At 54.8% G+C, this 27,817-nt stretch overlaps 2 protein-coding genes across 2 annotated transcripts in view; both read right to left on the bottom strand.

The window, feature by feature from the left end:
• The window catches only part of GATAD2B (GATA zinc finger domain containing 2B), a 103,465-nt gene extending 95,234 nt beyond the window's left edge, over nucleotides 1-8,231 (bottom strand). Inside the window, exon 1 of the mRNA XM_049782253.1 lies at nucleotides 8,122-8,231. The gene's annotated coding sequence lies outside the window, so the exon portion shown is untranslated. The remainder of the gene's footprint in view (nucleotides 1-8,121) is intronic.
• Nucleotides 8,232-14,206: 5,975 nt separating this feature from the next.
• On the bottom strand, nucleotides 14,207-27,460 carry DENND4B (DENN domain containing 4B). The gene is made up of 28 exons (XM_049782191.1): nucleotides 27,184-27,460; nucleotides 24,523-24,862; nucleotides 23,637-23,889; nucleotides 23,423-23,492; nucleotides 22,874-23,043; nucleotides 22,544-22,788; nucleotides 22,189-22,255; nucleotides 22,051-22,109; nucleotides 21,788-21,932; nucleotides 21,493-21,668; nucleotides 21,294-21,394; nucleotides 20,796-21,011; nucleotides 20,275-20,420; nucleotides 19,788-19,927; nucleotides 19,570-19,696; nucleotides 19,109-19,315; nucleotides 18,805-18,933; nucleotides 17,846-18,014; nucleotides 17,474-17,641; nucleotides 16,955-17,343; nucleotides 16,735-16,857; nucleotides 16,449-16,618; nucleotides 16,219-16,360; nucleotides 15,835-16,074; nucleotides 15,568-15,685; nucleotides 15,322-15,487; nucleotides 15,175-15,239; nucleotides 14,207-15,099 (listed from the first exon to the last, which is right to left on the bottom strand). Exons 2-28 carry the CDS (start codon nucleotides 24,837-24,839, stop codon nucleotides 14,954-14,956), a joined length of 4,464 nt encoding a protein of 1,487 aa, XP_049638148.1. The 5' UTR covers nucleotides 24,840-24,862; nucleotides 27,184-27,460; the 3' UTR covers nucleotides 14,207-14,953.
• Between the last annotated feature and the right edge of the window lie 357 nt (nucleotides 27,461-27,817).

Genomic DNA, 27,817 nt, shown 5'->3' on the forward strand with positions numbered 1-27,817 from the left:
GGGAATTTGGGTCACACCATAGTGGTGCTTGAGGGCTATTCCCGACTCTGCTGAAAATAAGTACTTTATACGCTATACTATTTCTCTGGTCCCCAGTTAATATTTCTAGAACCCTCAAAACCATCAGTAGATGTAATCAGTGGTAGAATACTTGTTTTGGGGTCACACATGGCAGTGCTGAGGGGTTACTCCTGGCTCTGCGCTCAGAAGTCGCTCCTGGCAGGCTCTGGTGACCAGATGGGATGCAGGGATTCCAACCACCGTCTGTCCTAGATCAGCTGTGTGCAGCTGCGTGCAAGGCAAATGCCCTACCGCTGTGCAATCTCTCTGACTCAGAATACTTATCTTGTATGTGTGAAGATCTAGGTTCAATTCTCTCACCAAAAAGAATATAATGGGAAAGAAAAACATAATGGGAATTTATTAATCCTGACATTTAATCTAAATCCCAACCTATCAGCCTATATTTTGTGACATTATACCTTCCATTCCTTACCTCCAGGCACAAATGAGATAAAGATCCAGAAAGCTTTAATCAGGAAGAGGTTTTGGTGGTGGTTTTGTGTTTGAGCTACTCCTGGTACTGCTTAGGATTTACTCCTGTGTCTGTGCTCAAGAGTCACTCCTGGGGCCGGTGAGGTGGTGCTAGAGGCAAGGTGTTCTGCCTTGCAAGCGCTAGCCAAGGAAAGGACCACGGTTCGATCCCCCGGCGTCCCATATGGTCCCCCCAAGCCAGGGGCAATTTCTGAGCGAGCAGCCAGAAGTAACCCCTGAGCATCTAACAGGTGTGGCCTGAAATACCAAAAAAAAAAAAAAAAAAAAAAGAGTCACTCCTGGTAGTACTCAGGGGACCGACTATACAGATTGCCAGGCTACAGAACCCGGGTTGTATAAGGTAAGAAACCACCTGCTGTATTAACTCTCTGGTCCATAAACAAGGTTTTTTTGTTTTTTGTTTTTTTTTTGGTTTTTGAGCCACACCACGAAGTGCTCAGGGGTTATTCCTAGTTTTGTGCTCAGAAATCGCTGGCAGGCTCAGGGAACCATATAGGATGCCCGGGATCGAACCTGGGTCCATCCCAGGTTGGCCGCATGCATGTATGGCAAACACTTACCACTGTGCTATCACTCCAGCCCCATAAACAGCATGGTTTTCCAGGTTCAAGCAAAAGTAACCTAAATTCTTTTGGTTGTTTTGCTTTGGGCCACACCCATCAGTTTTCAGGGCTTACTCCTGGCTCATTGACCCCTGATGGGGCTCAGGGGACCAGATGGCATGCTAGACACTGAACCCACTTGTGCCACTTGCCTTGTATACCCCCTAACCACTATACCATCTCTCCAGCCCACCTGAATTATTTTTTATTTTGTTTTTTTTTTGTTTTTTGGGCCACACCCGGCGTTGCTCAGGGGTTACTCCTGGCTGTCTGCTCAGAAATAGCTCCTGGCAGGCACGGGGGACCATATGGGACACCGGGATTTGAACCAACCACCTTTGGTCCTGGATCGGCTGCTTGCAAGGCAAACGCCGCTGTGCTATCTCTCCGGGCCCCTGAATTATTTTTTAAAAGGCTTACATGTGAAAACAAAAAGAATAGTTCAAGACAATAGAAGCACTACTATATTCCTGAAGAGACTACCAGTTCCAATTTTAACATTAAATTCATGTATTATCAAAATGGTTTCTGAAATTACTATGATGCTTTGAGGCCTGGGGATTTGATCATTTCAAGTTACCTGAGAAGCAATAAAACTGTGTTCTTTTTGTTCTGTTGCTTTTAATACTATAACTCAGAACTCTAGATAATTTCTTGACAGTGAATGGCAATTTTAAGTAATGACTAAAGATTCAAGCATTTTTGAGGGGAGCAGGAGCCATACTCTGCGATGCTCAGGGCTTACCGAGGCAAGTGTCCTACCACTGTACTATCTCTCCCATCCCTAAAGATAAAATAATTCTGAGGGAGACACCAAACATTTCCAATTACCATTTCCCAAACTGACCACCCACCCGTCACCCGCCCCTGGGGTCAGGTGCGGTGCCTGCCTTGAATTCAGCTGATCTGGGTTCAAACTCTGGCATCTCATAAAATTCCCCCAGCCCTGCCAGCTGTGAACCCTGAGCACAGAACCAGGAGTAATTCCTAAGCACCACCTATGACAAAAACAAAACCAAATTTACCATCCAATTCTCAGGATGAAAAAAAGTCACATTACTGGAGACGGAGTAATAGCAAAGTAGGTAGGGCATTTGCATTGTATGCAGTGGGCCCAGGTTCAATTCCTATGCTCCCCCACAAAAAAAGTAGCACTGCTCAGGATCACTGTGGATAAAGAATGATCTAAGAAATAACAGCATAGGGCCCGGAGAGATAGCACAGCGGTGTTTGCCTTGCAAGCAGCCGATCCAGGACCTACAGTGGTTGGTTCGAATCCCAGTGTCCCATATGGTCCCCCGTGCCTGCCAGGAGCTATTTCTGAGCAGACAGCCAGGAGTAACCCCTGAGCACTGCTGGGTGTGGCCCAAAAACCAAAAAAAAAAAAAAAAGAAATACAGCATGAAGGATAAACCTATAATGACCATGGATCACTTCTTTCCTGGTTGATGAACTAATGTTTTATATATATTTCAGGGGCCTGAGAGATAGCACAATGGTAGGGCATTTGCCTTGCACACAGCAACCCAGGACAGAGCCGGGTTCAATCCCTAGCAACCCATATGGTTCCCTGAGCCTGCCAGGAGCGAAAGCACAGAGCCAGGAGTAACCCCTGAGCACCGCTGGGTGTGGCAAAAAATAAAAAGTATTTCACACACACATATATATATATATAGTGTGTGTGTGTGTGTGTGTGTGTGTGTGTGTGTGTGTGTGTGTGTGGTTTTTGGGTCACACCCGGCAGTGCTCAGGAGTTACTCCTGGCTCCATGCTCAGAAATTGCTCCTGGCAGGCACGGGGGACCATATGGGATGCCGGGATTCAAACCAATGACCCTCTGCATGAACGGCAAATGCCTTACCTCCGTGCTATCTCTCCGGCCCCATATATATCTTTTTTTTGAGGAGTGGACACACCCAGAAGTGCTTATGAGTCTCTTCTGGCTCTGTGCTCAGTAATTACTCCTGACAGGATGGGGATACCAGGGGTCAAACCCAGGTAGCTCATACAAGGCAATGCCTTCTCACTGTACTATCGTTCCAGCTTCAGGAATATTTCATGGTTTGTTTTTTTGGGTTTTACTTTTTGGTCCAACCCAGTGATGCTCAGGGGTTACTCCTGGCTTGGGGGACCAGATGGGATGCCAAGGGGATCGAACCGCGGTTGACACGTGCAAGGCAAACGCCCTACCGCTGCGCCACCATTCTGGCCTCTATTTCATGTTTTCGTTTTGTTTTGTCTGATTCTGGGTCACACAGGGCAGCACTTAGGGGTTATACTTGGCTCTGTGCTCAGAAATTGCTCCTGGCAGGCTCGGGGACCATATGGGATGCCGAAGACCAAACCACTGTCAGTCCTGATTGGCCATGTACAAGGCAAACCCCCTACCGCTGTGGTAACTCTCCGGCCCCCTATTTCATATATCTTTGAGAGAAAAGTCAAAGATGGAATAAGACTGCTCTTCAGAGGCAAAGATGGGAGGCTCTCAGTTCATAAGTCTGGAACTTACAAAATCCAAGCCTACTACATTTAGAAACCATTTCAAAGGAATTACTAAGAATAAACAAACAACATGGCTTACAGAAGCACCACCATACCCCCTGAGCACAGCCGGGTGTAACCCCACCTCCCCAAAAAAGGCACCACCATATTGAAAAAACAGAAACTGAATTTCTGTTGTAGAATTCGGCAACATAGCAACTCTGCATAGCACTATCTGAATAAATTGGACTTTTTCCCAATAAGAGGTGAACAGTTTTATACCAGAACTAGATTTATAGTCAACGTGGGTGTGCCTACCCCACTCCACACCCCCCTTCCAAACTGCCTCAGAAAGTGCCTGAGATGTAAGATGCAGATTTTAAGTACTGGAAAAGGTCTGGAAAAGGAAGTCCCTCAATGCCAGTTATAGAAAATTTTGTTTTGTTTTGTTTTTGGGTCACACCCAACAACACTCAGGGGTTATTCCTGGCTCTGTGCTCAGAAATCATTCCTGGGGGCTGGAGAGATAGCCTGGAATAAGGCTTCGGCCTTCCAAGCAGGACAGTGGTTCGAATCCGGCATCCCATATACGGTCTCCGTGCCTGTTGCCAGGGGTGATTTCTAAGCATAAAGCCAGGAGGAACCCCCGCTGACAGGATGGGGGGGGGGAACCATATGAGGTGCCGGGATTCGAATCACCACCTGTCCTGGGTCAGCTGCGTGCAAGGCAAATGCTCTACCGCTGTGCTATCTCTCCAGGCAGCCCACCCCCGGTTATAGAAATCTTAGGATTTCTCCAACAGTTGTTTTTTTGTTTGGTTTTGGTTTTGGGGTCACACCCGGCATCGCTCTGGGATTACTCCTAGCTCCACGATCAGAAATCGCTCCTGGCAGGCTCGGGGGACCATATGGGATGCCGGGATTCCAACCTCTGTCCTTCTGCATGAAAGGCAAACGCCTTACCTCCATGCTATCTCTCCGGCCCCTCCAACACTTGTTTTAATCAGCCAGAGCTGATTTGGCTTTTCTCAATGAGCCAAACAACACAAACGACTGAATTAACTGCAGAGGGGTTACTTGTCAACATGACTCCCAATGGTATGACTAGCATGGAATATATCCCAGGGTCTAGAAATTAGCATAGTATATGCTGCTGATTCCCCACACATGTACCCAGCTTGGAAGAGGAAGTAAGGAAAAGAATCAGTAAACTCAAACAGTAAGTCTGGCTTACATACAAGATAATACTTAAAGCTAAAATGAATCCAGAAGGCAGGAGTGCTAAGACAGCAGATAGAGCATTTGCTTTGCATGAGACCTACCTGGTTTAGATCCCAGGACCCTAGGTGGTCCCCTGAGCATCATCAGGAGTGATCCCTTGCTGCTGCTCTCTAACCTGGAGGGCTGGCCTGATGCAGTCAGCAAGAAAATTGTAAGGGGGAATGGGAGCATGTTTAGGTATGTAAACAGGCTTTTGAATGTTCAGACTACGTTAAGACATAGTTAAGACTATGAGATTTAGAATAAATTCCTCTTATCTCCCTCCCCAAGTAGTACCTTGTGGCCTTACTCTTAACATAGCAGTAAAAGTTAATTGCTAGAACTTAGATTTGAAGGGCTGATCAGGGAACCAGGGCAACACTGTTCCTCGAACGCAGTTTCTTTTTAGACCCAATCCTGGACTGACTCTCAACGCAAATTATCAGACATCACACACAGCAGACAAACCACAACGTCATAAAGATGGATGCTGGGGCTGGAGAGATAGGACAGCAGGCAAGCGCTTGTCTTGCATCTGCAGACCAGGGTTCCATTTCTAGTACTGCATACCAGTCCCCTAAACACTGCCAGAAGTAATCGAGCGCTGAGCACAGCCAGGTGTGACCAACCTCCCCCAAAACCCTGGAAAAAAAGATACTGCTGAACCATTTTTTTTCAGATTGCATAAATCTTAATGCAATTTGCATGAAAATTGAAATATTTTGCTAAAAATTTGTGTCAAGAGCAGCCGCATAGTTTTTGCTTAATTTTTTTAAGCTCTTGTGTTTAAGAGGCCTAAGGAAAAACAAAAAGATGCAGCTATCAACTACAAATCACTCTCACCTCATTAAAAAAAAAAAATTCTATCAAGAATAGGCAAGAGGAAAAGTTCATAAGCCTTTGGGCTGGAGAGATAAGACAAAGGAGAGCAAATTTTGCATCCAGGATCCCCAGGTTTGACTCCTAACGTATGATTCTCCCAATACTGATCCAGAGGTATAGTATGGTCCAAAACCAAACCAAGAAGTCCAATATTCTCCCTCCCTTCTCAAACTGGGTCATTTGGCCTACAGGTGCAGCCTCCTGATTACTGCTGATTAACACCTCTCTACTTCATTTCTTTAAGTCTATTCCTCTAAAAACAGAAGAGACAGCCCTACATACCAGCCAGATCAGTGCAACTATGAATTATTTATGGGCCAAAGATAAGAGTACAGCAAATAGGGCGTTTGCTTTGCCCACACAGCCAACCTGAGTTCGATCCCAACACACATTATAATCCTGAGCCCTCCAGAGTGATCATTAGAAGCGAGCATTGAGCTGAGCACCGGGGATGGAGGTTGCGGGGGAGGGGGGGGGGTGGGGGTTGGCCCCCTCAAAAAAGTTATTTCTGTAACATATCTGTTTAAAAATTAAAAGTCTAAGGAAAAAAACTACTATTAATCCAATCCATTTCCAAACAAACTGAATACTGCCAGGAAACCAACCAACAAAAGCTTTATTTCCAACAAATACAGGCCTTCCCTCCTCAGTGCATTCTGAGTACAGCCAAAGAAAGCCTCAATAGTTAGATCCTCCAGAAATACCTTCTTCCAATAAGAAAGCTATTCTAGGCCAATACTTGATCAAGATTGCTCCAGCAATAAAAATATAAAAAGAAAGTGGTTATCAGACTACAAAGAAGAGTTTAGGCTAAACAGATCCATCTCCCACAACATAAAGCACTGCTACCAAGATTTCTCTGCACCGGACATGTGGCCCTCAAGTGCGTGTGTAAGGCTGTGGCACCCAGCACCCCTCCCACACACAACAAAGTCCTCTGCACTGGAAGGGACACTCATGGTTCGAGAAACCGAGGAGGGGGTGGAATAGATTTCTTCCTATTTTTATATCACATGCTGGTATGAACTATTCAAAATACAAGCTTTTAGAAAGAAGTCCAATTTTTCTAGGTGCATGTTTTCACTACAGATGCTACCAAAAATTAAAAAGTCCCAATCTCTCTACAGGCAGGGCCTGAGTATGAGCACTTACTCTCATACTTTTAACTCAGAAGCATGATGTTTCACCAACACCCAGGTCCTTCACCGGAACACAAAATCCTCAATTCAGGAGCACTTTGAACAAGCAAAAGGAAGCCAACTTGCTTCTGCCCAAGACAGTGAAGAAAAGAAAAAGAAAAGAAAGGCTCGACGAGGAGCCAAGAAGCCATGGAGCCACTTCGGTGCGACCCCTCGGGCGGAGTGTGAGCCCTGAGCCAAGCAAGCTCTAGAGAGCTTAGGGAAGGGAAGTTCAAGCTGAGGTGCCCACGCCCAAAGCCAGACACAACCCAACTTGCAGCCGGGGGTGGGATGGGGTGGGGTGGACAATCTCAAGCCCGGGTACCGCACGTATATATATATATAGGCCGGGTGGAGAAAAAAACTAAAGTACCGGGTCGGATCTGATGTGGGAAGGCAGGCGGAGAAGCGAGCAAATTCCCGCTCCCCAAGAAACCTTCGAGTCCCCCCTTGCCCGAGGTGCATGCACCCCGGAGGGGGGGGGGGTGCCTGCAGAGCAGAGCCAGACAGCAGGCCTGCTCCAGGCAGGCGATTGAGAGGATGCTTTCGTGGCGACTGAGAACTGCGAACAGGCCGGCCTAAAAAAATAAAATGAAATAATATAATAAAATAAAATAAAATAAAGAGGCGCTTGGGTGCTCCAGAACCAGATCCCATTTCTACTGGGAAGGGAAGGCAGGAGCTTGTTGTACTCGTTGGCTCGGAACGAGTCCCACCCAGCCACCCACCCACCCACCGTACCCCGAGAGGGCACCGCCGGGGGGTGGGGGGGGAGCATGGCGGGCGGGCGGGCGGGCGCCAAGAGTGAGAGCAGCAGCGCAGGAGGCGAGGAGAGCAGGCGAAGGGAGAGGAAGGACGGACGGACAGACCCTTCCTCGGTCTCCCCGCGCCTGGGCCCGCGAGGCCGATGTGAATTTCAGCCCAGGGGCGCGGGGCGCAGTGCGCGTGCGCGCGCGGGCGGGGGGAAGAGGTGCGGGGCGGGGGCGCGCGAGGCCGGGTGGGGGAGGGGGACGCAGGCGGCGGCGGGGGCGCGCGGGCGGGGGAGGCGGGCGTCGGCTCGGCGGCGCTGCCCCTCCCCCACCCCTCGCGCTCCACCTTGCCCCTCCCCCACCGCGCTCGGCCTCGCGCCCTCAGTCGCGCCTCAGGCGACGCGCGCGACCTACCTAGGCCTCGAGCTCCCCTCGTCGCCTCAGCCGGCTGTGGCGGACGCGCGCGCCGTTCCCTTCCCCGACGAGCTTCAGCCCGGCCTCCTCAGGCTGAGGCGGGCGGGCGGGCGGTTGGCGGCGGAGGCGTTCGAAACCAGAAGCGGCGAGCGAGCGCGCGCCGGGGCCCCCGTTGGGCTCTGCGCGCCCCCCTCCACACTGACGGCGGGCCGGAAGCGGGCGGGCGAGCCGAGCGGACACACTGCGGTAGCGGCGACCGGGGGGGCCGAGCGGCGGCGGCGGCGGCGGCGGCGGCGACGGCGGCGGCTGCACCGGCGGCGGCGGCAGCGGCGGCACCACACAAACAAGGACGCTGATTGGGCAGCTGCCAAGCGCCCGGGCCCCGCCCCCTCCCCACGCCACGACGCCCATTGGTCGGCCCGAGCCGGCGTCTCCGCCCACTCGTTTGTGTCCCGGCCAATCAGAGGCGCCGTGCCGAGAGCTCTACCCCACCCTTGACGGCTGATTGGCTGCGAGGCGGGATGATGGACGTGTGGAAGGGCCAATCCGGAGCGGAGAAGGGGGATGGTCTTTGGAGCGGGGGCGCGTTCCTGGGTACCTCCGCCAGTCCCCCACAGACAGACACATCCGGGTCCTCGGCGGCGCATTAAGTGTCGGGGGTCAAAAATTTTTTTTTCTTTTCTTTTTTTTTTTGGCTTCAGGCTCTTCCTTCCCACTTTTGCCTCACACAGAGACATTTGGGTTTGGGCTTTCCCCCCAAGGCAGCCTACCTCCAGGACCCCTCAAAGTCCCCCATCTTTAGCCCTCTCTCTAGGGACCTCGCGACCGAAAGCAGGAATTTCGTGATACAACTCCATTCGAGCACCTTAGGCCCAGCCCATGTCTTTGGGGTGTGGTCTGTCTCCTCCAGGCCAGAGACCTGGGGAAGAGACTTTTGTATATAGTTCGACTTAGGGTGCTGTCTCCATTTCGGAGGTGCTCCTGGCTCTGTACTCAGATATTGCTCCTGACTGCCTTGGGGGGGCCCATATAGGACGCAGGGGATCGAACCCAGGTCCACCCTAAGTTAACCATGTGCAAGGCAGACACCCTACCGCTTGCACCACCGCTCCAGGCCCCCTTGGTCCTGTTTTATTATTTTTTTTTATTTTTTGGCTTGGGGGTCACACCCAGCACCTCTCAGGGGTTACTCCTGACTGCACTCAGAAATCGCTCCTGGCAGGCTCAGGGGATCATATGGGATTCCGGGATTCAAACCACCGACCTTGTGCATGCAAGGCAAATGCCTTGCCTCCATGCTATCTCTCCAGACCCCCCCCCCCTTTTTAGAGAGATGGAGGTTTGAGGGAAGGAGAGTCCAAGCAAATGATAAAGGCGAGGGGGGGAGATGGACACGTTACTCTTGCAGAGGTTTCTTTTTTTTTTTTTTTTTTTTTTTTGGTTTTTGGGCCACACCCAGTAACGCTCAGGGGTTACTCCTGGCTACGCGCTCAGAAGTTGCTCCTGGCTTGGGGGACCATATGGGACACCGGGGGATCGAACCGCGGTCCGTCCAAGGCTAGCGCAGGCAAGGCAGGCACCTTACCTCTAGCGCCACCGCCCGGCCCCTTGCAGAGGTTTCTAAGGGGACTTCTTGTCCAGAACCCTACAGTTCATCGATTGACTGACAAGGGATAGTTTTGTGCCAGGAAATAACTGTGAACAAGAGATGTATTCTTGATCGTTTAGAAGCGATTCAGGGGGGCTGGAGTGATCACACACTGGGGTAGGGCGTTTGCCTTGCACACGGCCCAACTGGAATGGACCCAGGTTCGAACCCTGGCATCCTATAGGGTGCCCCCCCCCAGCCTGCCAGGAGCCAGGAGTAATCCCTGATCGCCTCGGGGTGGGGCCCAAAAACAAAAACAAACCAACAGGGGCCAGAGAGATAGCAGAGGTAGGGCATTTGCCTTGCATTCAGAGGACAGTGGTTTGAATCCCGACATCCCATATGGTCCCCCAAGCCTGCAGGAGCAATATCTGAGCATAGAGCCAGGAGTAACCCCTGAGGGCTGCTAGGTGTGACCCCAAAACCAAAATAAATAAATACCCGGGGCCGGCAAGGTAGCTCTAGAGGTAAGCTGTCTGCCTTGCAAGCACTAGCCAAGGAAGGACCACGGTTTGATCCCCCGGTGTCCCATATGGCCCCCCCAAGCCAGGGGCAATTTCTGAGCGCTTAGCCAGGAGTAACCCCTGAACATCAAACGGGTGTGGCCGAAAAACCAAAAAAAAAAAAAAAAAATACCCAACAAAAAAACAATCGGGAGGACCAGAAAGAACTGGGTATCACTGGGAGTAATCCCTGAGCACAAAGCTAGAAATATGCTGAACAGTGCTGGGTACAGTTGGGGACAGGGGGAGGAGAAGAAGAAATGAAACATGACCATATAAAGATAGGTGACGTGTGTGTGTGTGTGTGTGTGTGTGTACGCACACACACACACACACACACACACACACACACACACACACGAGGCATGTCCCAGTTATTTATGTGGATAAAAACAACAACAGGAGAGATAAGCGGTGGGTGAGGCCCTGGCCTTGCAGGCCAACCCTTATCCTATCCCCTTTCTAACATCACATGTTCAGAGCCCCGACAGGAGTGACCCCTGAGCACCTCCAGGTGAAAAAGCAAAGAAGAAAATTGCTAGGGGGCAAAGCGATAGCACAGTGGGTAGGGCGTTTGCAGTGCACACGGCTGACCCGGGTTCGATCCCCAGCATCCCATGTAGCCCCCAAGCCTGTGGAGTAACTTCTGAGCACCACCATGTGTGGCCCAAACCCCTCCCCCCAAAAAAAGAAGAAAATTGCTTCTATTCAGTTCTAGCTGTATCCAGGTGAAATGATCTCTGAAAGGACCAAAGTAACAGTACAGAGGATAAAGTTCTTGCCTTGCAAAAGGCCCACCTAGCTTGATCCCCAGAACTCTTTTTTTTTTTTTTTTTTTTGTTTTTGGGCCACACCCTGTGACGCTCAGGGGTTACTCCTGGCTATGCGCTCAGAAGTTGCTCCTGGCTTCTTGGGGGACCATATGGGGCACCGGGGGATCGAACCGCGGTCCGTCCTAGGCTAGCGCAGGCAAGGCAGGCACCTTACCTCCAGCGCCACCGCCCGGCCCCATCCCCAGAACTCTTACTGGTCTCCATATAGAGCACTCACCAAGACTGCTCTCTTGAATCCAAGCCTGGGGTAAGCCCTGAGCACCGCCAGATGTGTGCCCCACCCTGCCCCCAAAAGTAAAGGAGATAGTCTATGATGTCAGAATAGATGGCTCAGATCTTGGCTCTGACTGAGCATATATATTACATATACATAAAGCATTTACATATATGATTTGGGTACTTATTATTTACCTCAATCTTCCTTTTTTTTTTTTTTTTTTTTGGTTTTTGGGTCACTCAGAAATTGTTCCTGGAGGGGGCCGGAGAGAGAGCATGGAGATAGGGCGTTTGCCTTGCATGCAGAAGGATGGTGGTTCAAATCCAGGCATCCCATATGGTCCCCCGAGCCTGCCAGGAGCAATTTCTGAGCATAGAGCCAGGAGGAACCCCTGAGCGCTGCTGAGTGTGATCCAAACCCACCCCACCCCCAAAATTAAAGAAGTTGCTTCTGGCAGGAGGGTGGGGCATACAGGATGCTGGGATTCTAACGGGGGTCTGTCCTGTGTTGGCCGTGTGCAAAGCAAACATCTATTGCTGTGCTATCGCTCCAGCCATAAGGAGTGCAGAGCCAGGAGTAACCCCTGAGCACCGCCAGGTGTGCCCCCGTAAAAAAATAAACTAAGATTATTATACCCCAGGGGCTATAAAGATAATACAGTAGGTAAGGGTTTCATCCCTTATGAAACTCAGGTTTCATCCCCATCACTACATATCATGCCAGGCGTGATCCCTGAGCACAGAACTAGAAGTTTTGAGCATCACTGTGATCCCCTCTCATTTCCCCCCAAAATAACCCCACTAAGTAAATATAAAATTTCTTCTACTCTTGGGGCTGGAGAGAGAGCAAGGAGGTAAGGCGTTTGCCTTTCATGCAGGAGGTCATCGGTTCGAATCCCGGCGTCCCATATGGTCCCCCGTGCCTGCCAGGAGCAATTTCTGAGCCTGGAGCCAGGAATAACCTCTGAGCACTGCCGGGTGTGACCCAAAAACCACAAAAAATAAAAAAAAAATAAAATAAAAATTTGTTCTACTCTTGAGGCTGGAGAGATAGCACGGAGGTAGGGTGTTTGCCTTGCATGCAGAAGGATGGTGGTTCAAATCCTGGCATCCCATATGGTCCCCAGAGCCTGCCAGGAGTGATTTCTTTTTTTGTTTTGTTTTGTTTTGTTGTTTGTTTTTGGGTCATACTCGCCGTGCTAAGGGGTTACTCCTGGCTCTATGGTCAGAAATCACTCCTGGCAGGCTCAGGGGACCATATGGGATGCCAGGATTCAAACCACCGTTTGTCCTGCGTGCAAGGCAAATGCCCTACCGCTGTACTATCTCTACAGCCCCAAATTTTTTTAATTTTGTGTGTGTGTTTTGTTTTTGGAATGCACAGTACTCAGGGCTTACACCTAGCTTTGCACTCAGGAATCACTCCTGGAATCATCAGAGTACTATATGGGATGTCGGGGATCAAACTCAGGTTGACCACAAGCAAGGCATGAGCCCTTCCCACTGTACTATTGCTACAGCCCACGTGATTTCACCCATTTAGTGTTAGTGCTTGAAGTTGGAAATGGGGAGGCACCCAAGAAGATTGTTGTATGGAGGCAGAAATTGAACCCTAAAATTTCAATTCTAATAGTTCAGTGAGTGGCAGGACATACAGTCCTCAAAAGAAATGTATGTGGGCCCGGAGAGATAGCACAGAGGCGTTTGCCTTGCAAGCAGCCGATCCAGGACCAAAGGTGGTTGGTTCGAATACCGGTGTCCCATATGGTCCCCCGTGCCTGTCAGAAGCTATTTCTGAGCAGACAGCCAGGAGTCACCCCTGAGCAACGTCGGGTGTGGCCCAAAAACCAAAATATAAAAAAATAAAATAAAAAAGGAAATGTATGCTTTCAAAAAGGAGGTCTCTCAAGTTATAGTATAGGGAAAGGCACTTGCCTTGCTCATATCTGGCTGACCCAGGTTCTATTCCTAGCATTTTGGCATATGGGAATGGTGAGGGTCCACTGTAGCCTTTGTGCCAGAAGAGGTCCCCTCTGGAGAAGGCAGCTCCTAGTCTCTTGCCAAACCTGATGTCCTGAGCTCTCTGCTTCCCTCCTGCACAAAAACTGAAAACAAACCCCTGGGAATAGGTTCTGCTGTGCAGAGAACTCAACAGGAAGGGTTCTCTACGTCACAAGGCCCAGAACTGACCAGAACCTCTCTCTCCAGCACTGGCCTCCAACACCAAACTTCCCCGAAGATTGTCTCAGTCCCTTCCTCCTGGCACTCCTGCCCTCTTTCCCCTAGGCATTTCTGTTTTGGTGGCTGATTCCCTCTGGTAATTGGTTTTACAGCTCTATTAGGAGTTGCTTCCTGTGTTGATCTCATTACACAGGGCAGAAAGGGAGAACCCCGAGTGTGCTAAGGAGATCTGAAAACTGTGCCCTCCTCTCCCGAATGCGCACACTCAGCAAGCTGAGACCCCGATTCGCATCCCCGGGAGGGCAGAGCTGCCTGCCATAACCCGGTTAGGGAGGCTCCAATATGATTGCTGGGGCCACCCACACCCCCTCCCGGGGAGGCTCAGCAGCCATGAGGTGCTGGAAAAGCTGAGGGTGTGGGGGGAGACAGGAGAAAGAAGAGCCATGATGAGCTCAGGGCCCCCGGAGAATGGAGCCTTTGTGTGGGGTACAGTTGAGGGACAAGGGGGTGATTGTGTGGGAGGGCCGGAAGTGCCACACAGACTGGCACCACTGTGGCCAGCACCGGATTCACCCCTCTCCTGCCCTCTGAGCTCCCGGGGACTCATAGCCAACTGGTCTGGAGAAGTAGGGTGTGTCTGAAGGGATGGCACGTGGATACCCCCCCTTCTTGCCCAGACCCAGGGAACAGGAGACATCAGGAAAAAGACAGAAGCAGCATTTACTCTATTTACATACAACAAAATTTTGCAAACCCTTATTGCACAAGTAAGAGCCCAGGTTGGTGGCACCTGGTCGTTGGTTCAGGACTCTGGGGCACCAACTCAGCCTCAGGGGAGCTCAGGGCTCTATTTCCCCTCCTGCCTTTCAAGGTGCTATAAAGCCACCTGGTGCCCCACAAATCCCTGCTTTTCTCACCATCTGTAAGCAAAGGGTGTGGCTCCAGAATAAATAACTTAAAATATATAATACATACACTAAGGAAGGCATGGAGGGCCCGGTGCTCCTTCAGCGCTGCCAGGGAAGAGGGGCTCGTCTTTGGTGGCAAATAATGTCCTCCCTCCACCCCCTCCATTCAGGGCAAAGGCTCAGTAGCTCTGTATCTTTCCAGTTGTTTTTTAAAACAAAAACTTAGAAAATGATCAGGGCAGTGCAGATCTGCAGGAACCCTGGAGCGGGGATCTCGGCAATGGGTGGGGGAGGCACAAAGCTATGCCAGCTCCCCCTGGTCCAGCATCAGCACAAGCAAACAGAGAAGGGTGGGGCTCAAGGAATCCTGACGTGACTTGCGGTGACATTAGGACCGAGTCCCCCTTAGCGCCTACTTCCTGGCCGAGCATGCTTCCCAGCAAGTCCCTGTGCCCCCACAGGAACTGGGAGGCTTGTTCTCATGATCCCCTTCTCTCTTCATCATCTTCCTGCCCCAAGCAGGAGGAGGTGGCCTAGGGGTCCTTAGCATTCTAGAAGGGCTCCAAAGCATTTCCGGCAATCGATGGCCTTAGGAGTGGGCATCTGTGCTCGGCGCTGCCGAAGCTCCTCTTTGCCCATGCTGCTGGCCAGCTTGTTGAAGGCGGACTTATACTTCTTGTCGAAGGCCCCTGGGCAGAGGGTGAGGGTCAGTCTGTGAGATTCCAACGACCAGAGTTGCCCCAACCCTCTAGTAGTCCCCTCACCTATGTCTACATGGTCCTTGCCCAGAGCTGCCATCGTCAGGAACAGAATTTCACGGTAGATGCCCCTAGTGTGAAGGCAAGAGGCATATAAGAATAGGGCTGAGGGTCAGACTGAGGACTAGCTGGACACCACCAAGGAAGTCATACCTCTGTAGGTGTAGGCCAGTGGGTGGGGTCCCCAGGGTTTCCAGTAGGAGCCCCACTGCCTTGTGTACCTCGTTGAGCCCCACGTGGCGCAGCACAGACTCGAGCAGAGCCAGGTTGAGAGACTCAGGCACGGGGCCCGGCCACACCACCCGCTGTGGGATCTGACCTACACAAGAGGAGAGGCAGATTGGGTTGACAACCTCAGTGCATGGGGCACACACACCCCCAGCCGCTATCCCCACTTACTGTGTGTCCTCCAGAGCACGTAGAGAGGCGGGCAGCTATTGGGATCTGGGCTCAGGACATCCCACAGCAGCCGTACCCGCACAGAGGCAGGATCTGGGGTCAACCAGGGAACTGAGGCCTGCAGGGAGCCCAGAGGAGATACTTGGCTCATGAGACAGAAAGTTGGCTCAAGAGACCAGTAGGGACAGGCAATGACTCTAGTGATAGAGGGATGTCGGGACACAGGTGTGGGACCAGGCAAAGCTGGGAGGGCCAGAAGGGGCTAACCTGGGGGGCTGGGAACCCATCACAGGATGCCAGCACAAGGCAGGGCAGGATGTTGGGCAGACGCAGCCGCTGGAAGTACCACAGAAGGTTCCAGAAGATGATGGGGTGGGTAATAGGCAGTTCTGGCATTGCCAGAACCTCACTGCCCTCATTCTCCACCAAGGACTCCAGCTCCTTCCGCAGCACCAGGGGGCTCAGGTATGCCCAGGACCCACCCTCGACCCGTCTGGGCGGGGTCCCCTGTCAGAAAGAGGGGGACCTGAGCCATCATGTCCACCCATTTCTGGGTATTCTTGCCCCAGCACCCATCTTGCTGCTGCTGTACCAAAACCAACCCTCACCCAAGCTTGACCCTTTGCCCCTTCTCAGGCCACTGGGTCTTACCCCCATATGCCCATTACAGAGTTGGGGCTCGTCCAGGGCGAGGCAAAGCCTCCGGTCACTGAGCACAGGGCCTGGGCCACCGGGAACAGGCGCATCTTTGCTGCTGCTGGTACCCATGGAGGCGGGCTGGGGGTGGGGGGCACTGTGGAGAAAAGTAAGTAAGATCAGGCCGACCACCCTGCAGCGCCTTTAGTGCCACCCTCACTGCCCCACTTCACCCTGCCCTGCACCTGGGTCGGGAGTCGAGGGTCTGCACGCTGAGTAGGGGCACAAAAGGGCGGGAGCAGAAGGGGCAGGTGGTGTTGAGGTTGGAGTCATCGGGTGCCCAGCCGGCCATGATCTCCTCGTCATACACCAGCGAGTCGCAGGCACAACACAGGGAGCAGCTGGACAGCAATATCTGGGCCAGGAGACCCCCCAGGACCCTGCTTGGCCTTCGGCTCTGCCACTGTCCCCACCCAGCCCAGGGAGTCGAGCCCACAGGCCAGCACAGCAGGGGTTGGGAAGGCTCCTCACTTCCAGGGAGGGGGGCTGCAAGGACCCAGGGGTGTCGCTGAGGCGCTCTGAGGAACGGCGGAGGCTTAGGCTGCTGAGGGAAGACTCTGAGAGGTCCCACTCACTGCCCAGAGAGGCAGAGCTCTGCCAACACAGGGACAGCAGAGTCAGCAGATCACCCTCTCCCCGGGCTCCCCGCCTGCTCTCCCAGGCACCTGCCCCTCCTGCACCCTGCAGCTACCTCGGACGCAGTGGAACCGGGGCGCTCCCGGGGCCGCAAGAGGCTGTCCATGGGACTACGCCAGGTTGGGGGTGGCAGGTCAGGGGTCAGCTCAACAGGGGTGACCCGAGAGGCAGGGGAGCGGCGGGATGGAGTGAGCAGCTGCTGGATGCGGGCCCCCAGGCTTCTTCTGGGGGTGCTGGCTTCATCCTGACGCCCTGCAGCCTTGGATATTCGGCCACTCGGCCCCTCTAGCGCCTCAGTTGACTGGGCACTAAGGACCGAGCCGGAACCACTAGGACTGCCTCTGGGGATGGGCTCTTCCCCCGCCAGGCTAAGGTCCGAGAGACTGCTGTCACGCCAGGGTACTGGTGACTCTCGGGGTTCCAGGACCCCTAAGGCCTCGATCACTGTGGGGCATAAGACAGTTGGGACGTCAACAGTGCGACCTGGCTGTGTGGGAGGGCTCTGCCCTGTGATGCCCACCTTGCAGGCACAATCTCCCACAGGCATGGTGAGAAGCCCGATGGGGATACTCACTCTGGGCCATGCCAGCCTCCACAGTGGGCTGCACCCCCCGGGCACTGCCCAGACTGCCGCTCTTCACCAGGCGTCCAGTGGGTGAGGCTGGGTCCTTGAAGCTTCGCCCGGCCCATGTGGTCTGGCGCTGGAGGGGGCGGGAAGGGGAGGGACGCTCCTGACGGGGCCCTAAGGGGTGGGGGCAGGAAGGCAGTTGGCTGGGGAGGTGTCTTCCCCCAAAGCAGGTCCTTGCATGGACCTGGTTTGGGGGGCTCTCCTGGGGTGGGCGTACAGTTCTCTCCCTGCGAGCCAGTGCTGTTCCCCACCCACCCGACATGCCCAAGGCCCACCACTAAACATCCTGCACCCCCAATCTCACCTCTCCCTTCTCACCTTTCTGGGAACCTGCAGCTGCTTTTGCCTTTGCCTGTTGCTGCTGTCGCTGCCGCCTCTCCCTCAAGGGCTGTCGGAACTGGGCAGCCCCCAGGACCACGTTCCGGAGCTTGGCCCAGTGTAGGCGGCTACCTGGGGTCCCGGACGGCCACTTACTTTCCAATACAGCCTGCCAAGCACAGTCCCTGTCAATGCACCCACCTCCATCCATCCTGGCCCTGATCCTCTGCTCTCCACATGGTCCTGTTAGGGCTCAGCAGACCAAGGGCCCAAAAGGGGAGTGGACACTGGCTGTCTGTGCCAGGATCCAGCAATTTGTACCCGGGCTCCACTACCTATATACCCCATGGCCTAAAATAAATCATCTCACTATCTGGAGTCCTCTATGTCCTCGTGTAGAACTGCGGAGGCAGCTCCATATCCTAGCTCAGGGCCTGCACACAGAGGCATCCCTGTGCCTGTGCTCAAATGCCAAGATTCAGTCCCCTAAGGGGCAAGGCAGCAGTGTGTAATATATTTGATGACCAGAGGAGAGCTTCACAGGCAGGCAACACCGCATGGCTACCCAAGAACTACCAGTTGCTACTGCCAAACTTCAACAAATAACCATACATGGAAAGATTCTGTCCCTGGGGGCTGGAGAGATAGTACAGTGGGTAGGGAGCTGGCCTTGCATGCAGCAAGCATTCAGCATTCAGGTCAGGCAACAAGACTATCTATGGTCCCAAGTCCCACCAGGAGTGGCCCCTGAGTGCAGAGCCAGGAGTAATTCTTGAGCAAACCCAGGTGTGGCCCACAAACAGAAACTAGTGTTTAATCCAGTGCCCAGTGGAGGCTCTCAATAATCATTGAGGCTGCTAAGTCTGAGGATTCTCTCGAAGGCCATGGTGAGAGGGACAGTCACAGGACCCAACCCTGTTACAGATATCAGGTACTGGCCTCTGCCACCCATTCAGTACCTTGTTGTAGTAGCCATAGGTGATGGTGTTGGGCACAATGCCCGCCTGCCGCATCTCTAGCATGACCCGCACTGACAGCACCGGCTGCCCGTAGTGTGAACACAGCTGCATCAGCACTCGGTAACACACCTGGGTGGGAGGCACCAGGTGAGGGGCAGTCTGCCCTGGGCTCCTGGTACCCTGTGGCCTCCCTGCTGGCCACAGGGTTCGAGCATGATATTCCAGCTTCCCAGCTGAGACCACCCACCCTCACTCCCTGCCCAGGCACCCTCTCCAGCCCCCCAAAACTGAGCAGGGCACCCACCTCATCCGGCAGCACCACCTTACGGCTCTCCACCGCGCGGAGCACATGGTAGGCCGTGTGCAGGGCCCTCACGCGGGAGGGTGACGCCCGCACAAAGGCCGGCAGACACAGGAACCACAGACCGTAGCAGTGGCCCAGCAGACAGTGGGCCCACATCTCTGGCTTCGCTGCCGACTTCTGCGCCATTCGCTGTGCCACCTTCATCTCCTGGGCAAGGCAAGAGACACTGCATGAGTGAGAAGCAAAGGGCCCGATTGGGTAGTGGGGAGAGTGAGGAAGGGCCGCAGGGTCTCCTAAGAGATGGTGGGCACTGACGTGCATGAGTGTGTTTGTCTGTGCCAGACAACTCGGACATCAAGTACCCAGACTTGATGTGTCAAGATGGAGGAATAGAACAGTACCCCTCGCCCACTGCACCACGGGCCAGGTGAGTCTTGGAGCCCCTTTCCTGTCCAGGTTACCTGCTTGGTGCGGCGGGGGGCCGGGCTGCTGGGGGCACTTCGGGATGGGCCAGGCACAGGCAGGGCCCCTGTCTGCTCCTGGGGAGACTCGAACAGCTCAGCCTTCAGCTCAGGGAAGCCGTCATAGCTAGAGGTGAGACATCCGCATGCATATAGGCACGCATTGGGGACCCCCTTGCCCGAGGAGCATGGAATGTGAGAGGCTGTGAAGCACTTACCAGTACTGGGGGGCAGCATCGCTGCCCTCAGGCACTGTGGGTTCCTCAGGGGGCGTGATAAAGACGGTTAGTTCATTTCCCGACAGTTCCTCCAACTCCACCAGAGGAGCAGCTTCCGGCTTCTCCTGCTCTGGGTGCACCTGGGTGAGAACCAGAATGGCAGATGGGAGCCAACCCGGCCCAGGGTGGCTCATTCTAGACTTATAGCCACAACCAAGGAGTGGGGGCTCAGGGGGAAGGGAAGGCCAGACGGTGACAAGAGAACAATATGATGGGTATAACAGGAGGCCAGTGTGATGGGAGACTAGTATGACAGGGATGTGATGTGGGTGAGACCCAGGTGTGACAGGAGCAGTATGCAAGGCTACCAGGACAGGGTGCCACAGATATCCAGGGATACCAACCCTGTGCAGAGGGGCCAGTGAGTCGTAGCTCTAGTGGTCCTGTGCAGGGGTGAGAGGCATGCAGAGAAGGCCATAAACCCCACCTTGTCCACACAGGAGTCGAAGAACTCAAGGGCAGCATGGCGCGTAGAGCCAAAGGAGCACTCCTCAATGAACTGTGAGAACATCTGTGTGCGTAGCAGCTGCGAGTACAGCTTGTGGCTGGAGCGCTCCCGGGACTTGAGGAAGTCTGAATGGGGTGAGAGGGGTAGGGGCAGGTTCCAGGGACTTCCCTTACCACCAAAGCCTCCTGACCCCCTTTCCTGGCTCACCACCCTAATGGCACATCTACCTCTGAAGCCAATGACCAGCTGGGCTCCACAGCAACGTAGCCCATGGCACCACTATCCAGACGGGGGTGGGGGGATCCTCCTTCAGCTAGAGGGAGCCTTGCCCATTGTGTGTCACTATGCCTGCCCAAGACCAGGACCCTAGTAGGCCTAGTAGGCCAGGACCCATGGACCAGGTCCCCCCTTCCCTTCTTCCAGGAGAAACTTCATTCTATGGGGTCAGTTGAGGGGAGGGATAAACAATTCCCAGTCTCCCTCGACCACCTGCCCCTTACCCTGCAGGATAAAGAGGTTGTCGACGTCACGAGACCCCTCGGAGGGTGCCTGGGTGAGCGGACGCAGGAAGGCCCGGTAGCCTTTGAGCAGACAGGCCATGAAGCGCAGGAAGGCTCCCTGAACCTCACGCTCCAGCCGGGCCCGACGACCGCACACAGCCTCATAGTCAGTGAGCAAGAACTCCAGGGAGGCTTCCTCCTCAGGTCCGGTGTAGGCTGAGGGCCAGGGCAGGACTCACTGTCAGGTCTGGCCCCGCCTCAGTCCAGCTCCCACAGATGCTGAATAGGAACTAGCTGGAGAAACAGCTCCAGGCCTCCTCCAAGCAAACTCAGCTCCGTGAACTGAACGGTACTGAGGGTTGCCTGCCCCGGGGCCTACGTTGCAACCACCAGCATTTCCCTCGCTGCCTCTAACCTCCAGTCCCACCTACTTTTCCATCCAATGCTTAAGTTCAGGGGCCCTTTGCGGCCTCCCAGTCACCCCCACCAAGGGCTCACTCTGATCCAGCTGCTGGTACAGGTTGCTCAGCGTGGCCAGCAGCACCTTATAGGGCCGGCGAGGCAGGGTCCGCGGCGAGAGGAGCTTCTTCTCCTCAGTCCTGTCAGGCCAATGGGGTGAGGGAGGGAGAAAGGTCAATGGGACTTTTGTTCCCTCATCACCATACCAAGACAGTTCCCAGAGGCCTGATCCTCTTACTGGAAGATTGTGTTGGTGTCGAGGTCGACACAGATGACGTCAGCCGGCGGGTCGTGTAGATCGAAGTAACTGGAGTGGATGCCTACAATGAAGGGCACTGGGGCGTTCAGCACATCAGCCAGCACCAGTGGGCACAGCGGGATGTAAGGGCATTGCCAGTGCAGTGGGAAGATCATCTGCAGCACAGGAGGAAAGGTTGGTGGGCAGGGGGGCAAGGGTGGGAGTGCTGGGGGCTCTGCCCTGATAGAGGCAGGGACACTGGGAACACAGCTGGGAAGCCCTGCGGGGCACTCACAGACACCAGAGCCTCGCACACGCTGGTGAGAAGATCAGGCCGCAGAGAATGCACCAGGAGTTTGTGCTCCGTGAGCACAGCCAGCAACAGCGTGATGGCCAGCTCCGGGCCTAGGCTCTGCAGCAGTTGCAAGAAGCTGGCGCCGCTGGAGGCAACACCAGGGTAAGGATCAGGCCCTGACCCCTCCCACACACAGCCCCTGCCAGGTTTCTCATGCACTTGCTTATGATCCCACCACCCACCCAACCTTGGTACCTACGTACCTGAGGGGCAAGGGTGAGGACACGGGCTGGCAAAGGAGCAGGTTGTCGTAGGGAGACATCTAGGAGGCAAAGAGCATGATAGGGACAAGGAAGACTGACCCTGCTGTGGCACCCTCACCCACTGCTGCTCCTACTCACCTGCACCAAGATGCGAGGTCTCTGTGGGGAGGGGAAGGGCACGTTGTGGATGAAATGGGAGATGTGCCTGAAGAGGCAGGGAGAAGGGCCCATCAGAGGCCGCCCTGCTCACCCATCTAGTGCTTAGCTGCACCCTTTCAGCAAGGCCTAATCCCTCTCTGCACACTCCTGGGGCCAGTACAGGCCACACCAGCACTCAAAACGAAGGGGAAAAGAACTGGGCCCTACCCGCTCAGACAGGCCCCACTATGTGTTCCTGACACCTGTCCCATCCTCACCCCACCCCAGCAGGTGGCACCACCCACCCCCCCAACACCCTGAGCTCTCCCACCCACACCTCCCCAGCAGTGCTCACGCTTCCAAGGGCAGGCGGTGGGGGCCCGACACCGAGTAGCGGTAGAGGAAGGTGAGGAAGGCCCGGAAGGCAGGGAAGGCAGGCCAGCGGGACAGTACCGCGATGGCACGGCGACAGCGAACCGCCCGACCCTCCAGGGGTCGTGCCCGCTCTACTGCGCTCAGCAGGCCCAGGGCCCGCGCCTGCCGCTCTGACAGCCGGGACCGGGAGAAAGCCTCATAGAACTGCAGGGCGGCTCCATATACCTGCAGGAACAGCAGTTAGTCAGACGGAGGCCCAGCAGGCCTGCCTCCCACACCCCAACAACACCACCAACACCACCACACACACCTTATCACCAGCGGCACCCGTAAGCACAAAGGTGGAAAAGACGGGAACAGGGTACTTGGTGTGGGCAGGCCAGCACTCAATGGTGGCACCCATGGGCAGGCAGAAGACTGGCACCGACTCAGGCAGCGGGAATGTCTCATTGTCCTCTTCCGGGTAGCGGCCCAGTAGCTCTGCACCCCAGCAGAGAGGGGATGCCCCATGGGTGAAGGATCCATCAGATGCCAAGGAACCAGGGAAGCCCAATAGGGCCAGGTGGTAAGAGTGGATTTAATTTTGGGGATTGGGCGTGGTGCCAGCCAAGAGACACCTGAGTAAAAAGGTCGTAGCACTAGCCCAGCAGGTAGGGAGGGCCTTGGCCTTGCATGAACCTAACCCAGGCTTGATCTCTGGCATCTCAAAGGGTCCCCCAAGCCCACCAGGAGTGATTCCTTAGTGCAGAACCAGGAGTAAGCCCTGAGCACCAATGAGTGTGGTTTCCCCCAATCTAAGAGAAAGACCAGAGCAGAGGGGTAAGGAAGGCCCAAAGCAAGACGCTGAGGGATTACTCACCTGCCTCGTACACCAGAGTGTTGGCCTTGGCTAGGCCCACCTTGTAGCACAGGTACACGGCAGGGCCCCACTGTCCCAAGAATGGCAAGAGACAAGCAGGTGTGTAGCTTGCAAAGCTTCCTGGGGTCTCCGCAGGGCAGTCACCTTTTGGGCCCACCACCCCCTGTCAGAGGCCAGAGTCCCAGGATGCTTCAGTACCCCGGACCTCACTCACCATGCCAGGGTTGAGATTTCGAGGCAGGCGGCAGTAGGTGTGAGGGGTACCCTCACCCTTGCTGGGCAGCACAAGGCAGAGGTCAGTGATGCCCAGGGCATGCAAACCTGCCCCTTCTGCTGCCCGCCGGTAGGTGAGGTAGGTGCGGGGATGCCCAGGCCCTGGTGGGGCTAGGTTGGCCGAGTGACTGTAGGGTGTCGTGTCCAGCACTTGGAAGCCAGGCTTGGGACGCTCCTTTCCATCATACAACACCCTGGGCACAGGGAGCAGAGCCAGGTGTCATAGCCTGACGGGCCAAAGACCACTGGCCTGCCCACACTCCCTGTCCATTCCTACTGGACACTGCCTTCCAGGGTCAGAGGCTGTCTCATGCACTCATAGCACTACTTCTTTATTTTATTTTATTTTTTTTTTGGTTTTTGGGTCACACCCGGCGGTGCTCAGGGGTTACTCCTGGCTGTCTGCTCAGAAATAGCTCCTGGCAGGCACGGGGGACCATATGGGACACCAGGATTCGAACCAACCACCTTTGGTCCTGGATTGGCTGCTTGCAAGGCAAACACCCTCTGTACTATCTCTCCGGGCCCATCACTACTTCTTTATTAAGGACACCTCTCAAGACTGCCGGGGCTCCCCTCCTGACATTGCACTAATTGACTAATTGTCTTGGGCATCAACTTGCTAAATTTTCACCTCCCTAGTGGGACTCCACAAACCACCCCAGGTCACACAGCTGGCGGCAGCAACTCAGGTAAATAAATGTACCCCCATCTGTAAGGGTTCCCTGTGGCCCTTTCCTCAGGCTCCAACCACCCTGATCCCATTCTCCAGCCTCTTTCTGCCTTATCCCCCCTTCCCTAGACCAGCATGGGAGAGGGGCACACACCCCAGCTCCACAAGGGGGGGCTTGTCCCGGCCCCTGCGGTAGCAGATGACAGGCTGAGTCCCCCCCAGGAGCCCTGCACTGAGCTCCAAGGGGTGGCCCCCGGCCGACGTCTGGATGCATGTGTAGCCCTGGGGCACCTCCTCGCCCAATGCCCTGGCCACGACTGCCACATCCGTAATAGGCTCAGCAGGCCGTGGTGGGCGCAGCGGCCCCCCGGGCTCAGGCAGCCAGGTCTCCTCGGGGATAGGTGCACCATCACTTGCAAGCCCAGCGATCACAAAGTAATCCACCAGCCGGGGGGGCCGCTCCTCCGCCATGGCCCCCCCCTCGCTCACTGCATCTGGAAGGGGCAAAAGGAAACAAGGAAGCCAAAGGGACACATAGGCTGGACTTGCTCCTGTACCCCTCACTTTTCTTTTTTTTGGGGGGTCACACCCAGCAGCACTCAGGGGTTACTCCTGGTTCTATGCTCAGAAATCGTTCCTGGCAGGCTCAGGGGACCATATGGGATGCCAGGGGTCAAACCACTGAACTTCTGCATGCAAGGCAAACGCCCTAACTCCATGCTATTTCTCTGGCCCCCTGTATCCCTCACTTTACTGGTCCTTCCCAGGCAAAGCCCACTGAGGACCCCAGAAACCCTGAACCCACTGGTGTGTGACCTCACCAGGCCTACTACTGCCTTAGAGTTCAGAGACAACCACCCCCTCATATACACACCATATGGTTGGACATGCCTCCCAGTGTCCCTGTGTCCTCACTTGTGACCTATAGAGTGAGGACAAGATCACCCACCCCACCCCACCTGCCCCAAGAAAGCCACAACTACACCCCAGCCACAATAGTTCATTAACCCCAGTGTCGGTTAGTGGGTCTCCTGCCCTTATCTTCAGCCAAGACATCCCAGAAAACATGTGAGACGGTTTATGTTAAAGAGGCTCTCCTGGGGTGCTCATAGGTTTAAAAAAAAACAAAAAACCTACTTTTGTTTTTTCACCAAACTCAGAAATTCTTTCCCCAGGCTGGGGGACCTGCAAACATACATGCTTTGGGAATTTCCTGAAGCACCATTGGGTGTGGCCCAAAAAAAAAAAAAAAAACGAAACCAAAAAAAAAAACCGAAAAAACAAAACCAAAAAACCCTTTTCTCTCACACAACCTCACAAATCCAGTTTAACAAAAAACAAAAAAAAAGGCCCGGGCAGTGGCTCAGCGACCACCTGTCTTGCATCTCATGGATTAGATCCCCCACTATTGCCTAATGAAAACAAACCAAAAACTAGTTGCCTCCTCCTACAACCTCCGGGCTCCTAAGATGTCCCAGCAAAATGGGGAGACAGCCGGGTGTCCCCATGTCCCCTCCTCGATTCCGAGTTGGAAAGTTTGACAGACTTGGAGCAACTAAATTCTCACCTTCCTCCATGGCCCAACCCCTGCGAAGAGACCCCAGTCAGAGCTGGGGGAAGAGCTTGGTGGGGACGAAGCACAGCACAGCGAGAGGCTGGAGGCTAGGGTGCCTCAGAAGGGAAGGGAGAGGACTTCCTGGAACAGGAGGGGAAGCTGCCGCTGGCGGAAGTCAGCCCAGGGGTGTGTGGGTCGAGGGTGGCCAGCTGTGGGGGGGGGCCCACTGGTGGATGTGGGGACAGCTGGAGGACATAGCTGATGGTGCTAACGAAGTAGGATCCAAGCTCTATCAAAGCCAAGAGGGGAAGAGGCCCTAATGGCTAGAAGATGCTCGCTCACTCCTCTTTAACGGTTCCCCAGAGAAGAGGAGACTTGAAGAAGTCCGATCAGGTGGGTTAAGGTCTTTGCCTTTGCACGTTGCTGAAATGGCTGAACTGGGTGCATTCCTAGCACCCCATAATATCTCCTGAGCCATGTCAGGGGCCGTCCCTGAGCACAGAGCCACGAGTAAGCCCTGAGTCCAGAGGGGTGTGCTCACTCCTATCCCAAAAAATAATAAAGTCAGGGGTCGGAGAGATAGTACAGCGATAGGGTGTTTGTCTTGCATGCAGCCGATGCAGGACACACCTGGGTTTGATTCCTGGCATCCCATACAGTCCCCCCCCCCCCAGCCTGCCAGGAGCAATTTCTGAGCACAGAGCCAGAAGTAAACCCCCCCTGAGCGCCGCCGCCAGGTGTGGCCCAAAAACCAAAAATAAACAAATGAAAAATAAATAAATAAGTCAGAGCTGTGTTCACACACACGCAACACACAAACTCCTGCTAAATTTAGCCTCCAGGTCTGGAGGTGAAGCCAGGAGGGAGTCAGCGGTGTCAGCCTCCGGATTTAGCTCGGGGAACACAGTCCTGTGGCCCTGGGGTGAGGCTTGAAGACAGAGCCCAGGAGTGGGTAGAGTTGGGGTGCTGCGGGAGACCCCCCCCACTCTCACCCTTGACACCTGCGCCTAACCCAACCCGACCCGATTGGCCCCTCTCTGCTCGCGCGGGTGGGCACCACCACGTTGCCCTCCATCCCCAGGGGGTGCTCGCACGCAGAGGGTGGGTGGGCACAGCTCTCCCACTGGCCAAGGCAAGTTTTGGGGTTCACTTTCACTTCCCGGGAGTGGGGTGGGGTGGGGGGAAGAGAGGGACAGGGAGCAGAAAGAAGTGCAGCGGCTTCCAACCCGGGGATGCCCGCCCGGCCTCCGCAGCCCCTACCTGCCGGCCGGCTGGGCTGAGCTTTTTGGGGGGCTCAGGGGCTACCCGGGCCCGGCCATGGCGCTCCCGACTCGGGCAGGCGCTGGAGATGCTGGCGATGGGCCCAGCTGCGCCACGCCACGCGGGGCCGGTGCTGCTGCGCCACTCGCTCGGGTCGTGCGTGCGGTGCGGTGCGATCGGCCCGGGGGGCTCTGCACTCTGCACCCCGCGCTGGCCGTGCTCCCCGCTTGCTCGCTCGCTTGGTCGCTCGGTCGGCGGCCGTGACCCTGGAGGCGCTGGTTCCCCGCATCTGGGCCGCCTGCAGCGCGACCTCTGGCGGCTGGGAGGGCCCCCTGCACCCTCAGGCCACCCACCCACCCACCCACGCGTGGCGTGGCTGGACGCGAACACGCGTGGGCCTCGGTGTCTGCCCCGCAGGGAAGAGGGAAGAGGCCCTCGTTGGCTAAAGGATGCTCGGTTCCGGTTCTACGGTTCTACCAGGTGGGCTTGCTGGCTGCCCTCCCTCCCCTCCTGCCAGGCTCCGGTGACCCTGGCCTCGCGTGGGTGCTGGGGTGGGGGGTGTCTCTACGGCAATTTTAAAGTTTTCAGTTCTCTTTCCAGAAACTTGAGGGGTTTTTTTTTGTTTTGTTTTGTT

The sequence above is a fragment of the Suncus etruscus genome, chromosome 10 (genome assembly GCF_024139225.1).
Source record: "Suncus etruscus isolate mSunEtr1 chromosome 10, mSunEtr1.pri.cur, whole genome shotgun sequence".
In the NCBI taxonomy this organism is placed as follows: domain Eukaryota; kingdom Metazoa; phylum Chordata; class Mammalia; order Eulipotyphla; family Soricidae; genus Suncus; species Suncus etruscus.